The sequence below is a fragment of the Alosa sapidissima genome, chromosome 15 (assembly GCF_018492685.1).
Source record: "Alosa sapidissima isolate fAloSap1 chromosome 15, fAloSap1.pri, whole genome shotgun sequence".
Lineage (NCBI taxonomy): Eukaryota > Metazoa > Chordata > Actinopteri > Clupeiformes > Clupeidae > Alosa > Alosa sapidissima.
The window spans coordinates 18,231,511-18,240,180 of record NC_055971.1 but is presented as its reverse complement, the minus strand read 5'-3'; the positions used below and the strand labels follow the sequence as shown (position 1 = coordinate 18,240,180).

At 39.8% G+C, this 8,670-nt stretch overlaps 2 protein-coding genes across 3 annotated transcripts; one reads left to right on the top strand and one right to left on the bottom strand.

The window, feature by feature from the left end:
- Window positions 1–1,241: 1,241 nt before the first annotated feature.
- On the bottom strand, window positions 1,242–2,971 carry gemin7 (gem (nuclear organelle) associated protein 7). The gene is made up of 2 exons (XM_042062924.1): window positions 2,889–2,971; window positions 1,242–2,253 (listed from the first exon to the last, which is right to left on the bottom strand). Exon 2 carries the CDS (start codon window positions 2,231–2,233, stop codon window positions 1,853–1,855), a length of 381 nt encoding a protein of 126 aa, XP_041918858.1. The 5' UTR covers window positions 2,234–2,253; window positions 2,889–2,971; the 3' UTR covers window positions 1,242–1,852.
- A 235-nt stretch (window positions 2,972–3,206) lies between these two features.
- Window positions 3,207–6,901, top strand: mrpl28 (mitochondrial ribosomal protein L28). 2 transcript variants are annotated; one of them, XM_042062923.1, is made up of 6 exons: window positions 3,207–3,340; window positions 4,826–5,139; window positions 5,391–5,543; window positions 5,642–5,770; window positions 5,862–5,945; window positions 6,622–6,901. In XM_042062923.1, the coding sequence occupies exons 2-6, from the start codon at window positions 4,852–4,854 to the stop codon at window positions 6,715–6,717; spliced, it is 750 nt and encodes a 249-aa protein (XP_041918857.1). In that variant the 5' UTR covers window positions 3,207–3,340; window positions 4,826–4,851; the 3' UTR covers window positions 6,718–6,901. The 2 variants fall into 2 exon arrangements, with proteins under 2 accessions (XP_041918857.1, XP_041918856.1); XM_042062922.1 differs by having other exon boundaries at window positions 5,859–5,945.
- Window positions 6,902–8,670: the final 1,769 nt, after the last annotated feature.

Genomic DNA, 8,670 nt, shown 5'->3' with positions numbered 1-8,670 from the left:
CTATTGCGCCACACAAGCACATCACAGGTCATTTTTGATTGTCACACCAGTTTCATCCATGTTGTAGATCTTGTGTGGAGGGAAGTCATACCTGAAATGAGATTAAAGTTTTGTTGATCAGAGAAGTTTACAGCAGATTTAGGTGGTTGGATGTGGTTGTGTAGATGTCAACTCTGCCACTGCTACTACCTAGAGATGATGTTCCCCCTCTCCTTCCCAGGCTTCCTGGTCAGTGTGTGTGTGTGTGTGTGAAGTTCACAGCATTTCATGGGACTTAGACCGTGAAACATTACTCCTAGTGCCTTTATATGTTCTGCCAGCTCATTCTCCGTACAGTATGCCCTGCCTGTCTTCCTCTTATAACTCTGTGGCATGATGGTATATTTCTATTTTTGGTCTAAAATGAAGAATGTCACATAGTTTTAGTGATAAAATGTAAGAATAAAAAGCACAATTACAATAAAATAATATGTTTAAAACATATGATAAGTGATACACAAACATATTATAAGTGGGGGTGAGTTGTGCCACTGGCACAACTTAACCCAGGCCCTTTGGCACAAATCACCCCAACCCCACCATTTTGGAAAAAATGCATCATCCATCAGATTTGAGCAAACATCATGCTAGCTGTATAGACTCATAATGTAGCTTACAAAAGCACTAAAACATGTCTGAAATGTTTCAAACTTGTCTATAACTGTTTTGACACAACAACAAAAAAACATGATCATAGAAATTTTACTTTGAAAGGCAACAAACAGTTCTTTTAACTTAAATGTGCTTACCTCTCATGCAATGAGGCTCTCTTCTCTGCATGATGATTGAAATGGCTAAGTCTATAAAAAATGTGTGGTCACATAACCAATTTCTTCTATGGTTTCCTAGAAATAGGGGGTGGCACAACTTCCCCACTGGCACCAATCACCCCACTCTCCCCTACCTGTATCTAGTGATGTGATGGTAACCCAATTTTACTTATTTACATCCGAATGGCCACAAAGGGTAATTTAAGAGATAAATTCTAGGCAATGGCTGTTGGAAAATTATGAGTCAATTATTGTTGTTAAATTATTGTTTAGCGTGTTACTTTAGACAGAGAGGGCATAGTTGAGAAGTAAGGACACTAATCTAAAGCAAATAAATAAATAAAATAGGTTAATACAATGGACAAAGGGAGGATAAGATACTGTTGCAAATGCAAGTAACAGTGCAATGCAAACACAGTACACCATGCTGGCTGTTTTAGCTAGATATTTTTTTTTATTATTAGACAGGTACAATTTCAGAAACTTTCTCCATCACCCCAGGTGAATGCTGGGTACAAAAATATTCCAGAACACGGTCCAGCGGATGTGTGCACAAACAAGAATTTCTTCCAAGCAGGCACCATCATGAACCCTGCAAAACGATTAACCGAGATAAACATAACGTCGTCTTTTCCTTTGAGGGCCCGCTCCGGGAATTCAAGTTTTCCAGACAATTATATCAGTGTTCCACCTGCAGACATTTCTTCCTCTCCATACACACATTCAAGAAGAAGAAAAAAATATCACTCAGAAGATGCCAAAGAACTGACTTGCTCCCATAGGGCGAGTTTCCTCTTAACTCAAAATCTCAACCTTGCGATAGCTCCAATTAATGTCATCTGAATACATTGGTCTCCCTCTGGTGGCGTTAAGCCACCATAACATAGGCCTAGTGACTTCAGAAAATCACAAAGCTGCATTGCTTGATGGATGAACCAAAAAATGAAGAAAACTGTACACTGGTACAATATGGCCATCCTATCATTAAAGGGAGAAGTGTGTGTGATCTCAGGTCATGTCCACATTGACGTTTATGTTCATGGTTACACATCAAATGAGAATGAAATGATATCCTGACAGCGAAGTAAGGCCTCCTTCTGAACACCAATTGGTGTCTGCAACTCTGACACTTGAAAGTTCAGCACATCAATGTCTGATGCTCCAAATCTGGCCTCCACCTGCACGCCCTCATGCATGTCGAAGTGAACCGTTTTATTTGTCATCTTGATAAGGGTGCGGAGAAAGCGCTCCCTCAATTCACTGCGAGAACACTGCTCCTCTTCGATGCTGGCCCCTTCACCAGAAGAGGCCGGTATGGAGGTGGGACACAGGGCAATAAACCGCGGGGAGTTGGGATCAAAACCTCGGCTGTTGGGATCTGGTCCCCTTGGCAATCTCAGGACGGGGACAGGGGTCTTCTTCATTGCAATAGGCGGTCAAATAGCTGCAGAAAAAAAACACCATTGTGTCAGTAGCCGCCAAGAAAATCTACAGGCATTCAGATTACAATATTAAAGTCATAGCCATTTGATCAGACGGATTGATAAGTCACAAACATCGGTCACAAAGTTGGCATGAGAGAGAGAGTTAAAGAGAGAGAGAGAGACGTAGAGATCATTAAGATATAAGCTCATAACGTTGGAACGTGGGAAGCTATAAGAAAACCATGAGATGATTTTGAGCAAAGGTTGATTTCAAAAAGTGTGTGTGTGGGGGGGGGGGGGGACTTTGGTTTTGGCTGATCTATTTGTAAAGGGAATAATTATCCTGCCAACCGTTGCCGAATAGCGAATTTGAATGAATAAAACAACAAACAAAAAAGAAACACTCCCCCTGTAACGATATACAGAAGCATTAAATTATAGGCTACGGTAGAAAATAAAATATAGCATGCGCTGTTAACATCTAAGTGCTGTGCGTGGAAGATTCCGAAAAACCGTGCCAAGAGTTAAAATAATAATACAAAAGAACTATCAATTAGATATAGAGATGCAGGCTGCTCCGTGCAGGTGAATAATAATTCGAAGTAGCCTAAGCCTACACTGTAATTACCGCACAATGTTTAATTTAGACACTTACCAGTTATGTTTTCTGCCATAGAACACGGAAGTTACAGTATGAAACTTACCGGAGAGTACTGAGAACAATTACTAAGGTTCCGCCCGAAAAATCAGAGGCTTTGTGAAAAACGTTACTGCAGCGTCCTCTATCGACAAATAATGGTAGGTCTATCTATCGTGATGTATGGCCTAAAGCTTTATGTAAACTCGCCTTTCTCACAGCTACTTCGTCTGAATAATATTAATAATAAAAAAAAACACTGAAATACTGAAACACTGTATCGTTATACGAGGAGATTATTTAAAAAGGCATTATTCGCATATTACGGAACCCCGCATCCATTGTCAGGCGGAAGTAGTAACGTGAAAGGCGGTAGGACCAGGACGTCCTTGGAAGCAACATGCATGCAGTCTTTTACTGTCTATGAGTCCTGTGCATAATGTAACGTTAGTACAAGCCTAGCCAACTTGGTATGTCTTTATTATTTATTTTATGTCGCATTCATAAAGTAGGAAATCACCAGTCAAACTCCGGTTTTCTTTGAATAGTTAACAATGGCAGCAGGTTAGCCAGCATGTAACACAGCTAAGTAAACTTGCTTATAAACTGTTACTGATATGTGAGTTAGATTAGTCGTAAGATAACGTTAGCGCTAGAAACGTGAAGAGAGTAGATTTTAATGTAGATCGCCTAGCAGAATTTCTGTTATTGTGTGTAAGGTCATGTTGTTTGTGATATTGAAAATGTTGTCTAGTTATCCCATGTGGAACCTGGAGAGATTTATATTGCTGGGGTATCAAACCTGCTACCCACACTAGCAGTCAAGCTAGCAACAAATGAGCTAGTCAGAAGTCATTCATCACTGAATAGCTAACGTTAAGTGAATGTTGAAATGCAAGGCATGTTTCATTAATTAGAAACCACTGATACTTTTGAATCGGTAGTGAAAAGAAATTGACAGTACATTATATCAGTTTTGCACAACTGAACGTGTTCTACGTTGTCCACGTCTGTGTGTCATATTACTTATAGGCAGTGTTGGGCAAGTTACTTCAAAAGCGTAATGCATTATTTATTACTTGTTAATGTCATCTCAAAGTAATTTGTTACATTACAATATTACTGTCTTTGAATTGTAAGGCATTACACTACGTTTACATTACTTTCACCAAAATAACAGGAAATATGGATTTGGTGTTCTCAATAGATTTTCATGTGTTCAATGCAGCTCATTACACGGCAGGAGGTGATGTGGTATGGCATAATGACTGAGCTAGGCTTAAGGCTAACAAAAGAACAATATAATGGTTGCAGTTATGGCTCATGGGACAATGTAGGCCCCAAAGGCCAAAGGTCACTCATAACTTACTGTAATATAGTAAAATATAGCCATAGTGAAATTGTATGTTGACTTTAAATGGTTCTCATCATTGCTGGCTGCCTTTCCTTCCACTTACAGTGGTGTAGACTTAATGCAAATAGTTTGAGAATAATGGCTACAATCTTTGTCTGTAAAAGCAACATTTTAGTTATTCTCACTGCTTGAAATGAGAAGTATAGCCTAACCATGTTAGATCTGTTGCATGAATTGCAGAGATAACTCAAATTCCCTTTCTACAGTCATCTAAACAAGGCAATCAAATTCCAGGACCAGCATAGATGACTTTTTTTAATTCTTGGATAATCTTCTCTGGTGCCAATTGAGCATTTCTCAATTTTGGATTAAAAAGCAAAGTAACTTCAGTTACTGAGAATTGTACCGAGTAAAATATTACTGAAATTGTATTGGTAATGCCTTACATTACTGCATTACAGCAAAAAGCAATGCATTACTGTAATTACATTACTTTTTTAATGCATTACTCCCAACACTGCTTATAGGAACTACTAGGCTAACAATGTATTGGATGAATCTTTAAATATCGAATGCTAACTTACTTAATTTTGCTTTGTAGATGCGATTCCCACCTGCTAGTAGAAGATGCCACTCCACAAATACCCACCTCGTATCTGGGAAGCTCTTAAGCTAAAGACAGGCATTTATTCCCGACTCCCACAACACTATTTAAAAAGCTGGGAAGACAAAACGCCTCCCACACCTGTGCATTGGAAAGCACTTGGAGTGAAGTATCAGGCCAACGCCAAAACTGGTAAAAAAGAACGCGTGCAGGATGTTCCCATTCCAGTTTACTACCCGCCAGAGTCCCAGCAGGGTCTTTGGGGAGGAGAGGGTTGGATATCAGGCTACAAATATGCCAACAATGAAAAGGTTTGTCCTCAGTTGTGTTTTGTGATGTATTGGATGCCATTTCTAATCTTAGTTACGTTTGTGGGATAGTTGTGGGATAGTAGTACTGTGGTCCTCAAAATGTTAAATCATTTCATGTGTTCAGGTTCAGATAGCTTGATAATCAGACCGTAACTCTAGATTTAATGTACTAGCAATAGTCTCCGTATGCTGAATACAGAGTACTGACTAATTGTGTTTTTATCTTTGAACATGTTTTCATCTTTGTTAAGCTGTCTACACGATTTAAGAAAACCTGGAAGCCCCAACTTTTCAAGAGGGAGTTTTACAGTGAGATCCTGGACCAAAAGTTCAACATCACAGTCACTGCTCGCACCTTAGATCTCATTGATGCTGCCTATGGCTTTGATTTTTACATCCTGAAGGTGAGTAGGACACTTCTAAATCAGCAATACACCTGATTACAGTGTTAGTAACTATTATAAAATATAGTATAATTATTTTTCCTATGTGACGTGGTCAGACACCCAAACAAGATCTGAACTCCAAACTTGGAATGGACCTTAAGAGGGCCATGCTCCTCAAATTGGCACGAAAGGACATGTATCCAGAGGATCCAGATCGTCGAGAAAAAGTCTGCAAGAGATACATGGTGAGCCCAAGCGGCCTTGTTCTCTTGTATGAATTACCGAAGAGATAAGTGCCTACTATTAACCCATACCTTATGGTATCTCACACAGCAGTTTGAAATCGCTGAGGAGGAAGCAGAGTGGGTTGGTCTGAGTCTGGAGGAAGCCGTGGAGAAACAGAGAGTCCTGGAACTTAAGGTGGGAACCGTGACCAAGAAGAGCAATGTTGGTTCATGCCATGTCTATAAACACTTCTAGGGCTCTAATTGCCTGTATGCCACACTTCCTGGAAGGCTTTTCAGCCAGGACAAACATTTCTGATGGATCGTCACCTGTGTCATAGCGGCTATTGTTTTAGCGTCCCTGTTTACACGAACCCGGTTGGGTGTTGCGCCTAGAGAATGAGCATGTTAACATACTGAAGGATTTACAGTATGTATGTGTGTAAAGAGTTGCCTTTGGATATAAACAAGGTATTTAGTGTCAGTGTGAACACAGAGGAACAGAATATAACAGAAGATGGCGTTTCACTGATGCTTCACCAGACATATATATGTTGCTGGCTAAAGACCCATCTGTGGCATATAGTCGATTTAACTGACAGGCAAAGCACAAAGTTTAAATTCTAAAACCAAAGCTAATTTAATAACGAGGTGAAATCGAATTGCTAATTTAATACCATGAAAAAGATCCCAAAGTCCAAACATCAGTGGGTCAACGCAGTGCTTCCACATGCTACATCATAGCTTTCGCTTATGCACAAGACATTTTGCTCATTGATTGACTTGGCACTTTGCCTTTATTTTAAATGAGTGCCCCTTCTGTTTCAGCTCGCTGACTCTGGTTTCTCTTTGTGTTTGTTTTCTTCTTGAAGGAGCCTGAGCCTGTATTCAAAGAATGTGTGGACAGCCTTGTGAAGGAGCTGGCCATTCAGAAGCTTTCTGAACCAAAGATTGTGGAGAAGACGTAGTCTACAGTTTTACTGGCTGATAACTTGAACGGATTCTTACTGCATACGAATTTGACCCATACATTTGACATGTGCTTATGTTATATAATCTCAAAACGAATTGGCATTGACAAAAAGTGCTTATGTAAATATGTGACTGTTTTTCTTTAGTAAATGAATTGAGAGTTGTAAGAAGGAAACATTAGTACATTTGTCCCAATTTTATGTTTTGGGATTTATTGAATTGTAGCGAAGTCCTTTTAGGCAAGTCCCTCCACTCGGAGACCATATTGCAACGCACTTTGGGCACTTATTCGGCATCTATTTTGGGCAGGACTGCACGTGCGCAAGGCTTCACGACACTAACCTCGCTCCAGTGGCGAGATCACAGCACTAGATTAGTACAATGTATTCACAACACTATCACAAGCCCTTTTAACATTTAAAAGCTAAGTGTGACTATCCGGAATTAACATTGTAGATATCAACAACGTCATTATGACTGGTGCAAATTATTGTGCATGACGTTGCTCTATTTTAGATATCCATAAATAGGCCTACGTAATTTCCCCTCCCCGCCATAATCAAAGAAGAACTGTACATGTGTAGGCCTACTAAAAGCACCAGCGCCATCTACAGGAAACTCCATTCACTACAATGGCATTGGCTGTAATCGAAAAAACAAAGTAACGTTGAATCATCATTTTCTTGCTGCCAGCTCCTGTCTTGCCAGGGCTGCAGTATTAAAAAGACGATTAAAAACTCCTTCGCCCTCTGGGTGCTCTGACATAGTGCTAATCAGTGCTAATTACAAGTTAACATTAACAACAACACGCTCTGCTCCCGCCTAAAGTGGGATGCGGGCCTAATTTGCATAGTAATACAGATATCTGCAATGTCATTTCATGTAGTCAAAACTATAATTCAAGATATCTGTAATTACATTTTGACTAGGCAGAATGAAAGTTACAGATATCTCCAATGTCAGATATCTCTAATCAAAATTCATTGACAGACCTATGGGTAATGCTAAACTAAAGTGTGTTATTGGAGCGGTGGTTGTCATCAAAAGATCAGTGAACCAGTGTAGAACAGGACCCTCAGCGAGTACTCCGACTACAGTATTGTTAACCCTTAAAGGAGTACCGTCACACCGGTGTGACGGGAATGTTGGGAAATGAAGATTCTAATGAATATCTGGGTTCATTGAATTCAACACAGCATTTTAGAACCTTCAATTGTTGCGGAACTTAGAACGTTCAAAAACCTACACCTTTAAGGGTTAATAAATGTCTGGGTGGGCCTCAGCAGTGTTAAGTTTGGTAACCTCTGATTTAGGGCATCCAGGTGATGGTAGTTCTTTTTTAAAAGTTTAAAAAGCATAAAAGGATATAAAATGATGGGTAGGATGGGTCGTCATGCTCCATAATCTTATTGCCTTTAGGATTTCTTCAATCTGTAATCGGAAAGGATGAAAATATGAAAAGATGAAGAAAATTACGAATTGCAAGGAGATGTCTTATTTTTCGTAAAATTGTCAAATATTCCCTCATATGTAGGGTGCCATTTTTGCAGCCAGATCTTTAGCCAGGGCTAATAGTCCTACCGGTACTCACCCACTATTAGGCCACCAGCTAGAGGTAGAAGAAGGTTACTGTTGAGTTGATGAGGGAGGAAAAAGATTTTCCCAGTGTAAATCTACCATACCTTCTGGATTTATTATATCAATGTGTGTTTGTTAATGGTTAATCATGAACAGACTAGGGGAAAAAATCCTAAAGGGATGTTTCTACCTAGTTGGTTCATGATTAAACATTAACTACCATGCATTTCCGAAGGTAGAAACAGGCTGAGATCACACTCCCGCTGTGTGAAGGGAGATGACAGTGATGTAGTACCTTGTTTGGGAATAAAATCTGGTTGTCTCTGTAGTGCAGAAAAGGGAACGTACACAGGCGTCTATTAGGGTGTCAT

Excerpts from the sequence above, each read along its gene's own strand:
- gemin7 (XM_042062924.1), bottom strand. The coding sequence starts at position 2,233 with ATGAAGAAGACCCCTGTCCCCGTCCTGAGATTGCCAAGGGGACCAGAT.
- mrpl28 (XM_042062922.1), top strand. The coding sequence starts at position 4,852 with ATGCCACTCCACAAATACCCACCTCGTATCTGGGAAGCTCTTAAGCTA. Across the intron at positions 5,140-5,390 it reads AATATGCCAACAATGAAAAG|CTGTCTACACGATTTAAGAA; the intron begins GTTTGTCCTCAG and ends ATCTTTGTTAAG. Across the intron at positions 5,771-5,858 it reads AAGTCTGCAAGAGATACATG|CAGTTTGAAATCGCTGAGGA; the intron begins GTGAGCCCAAGC and ends TATCTCACACAG.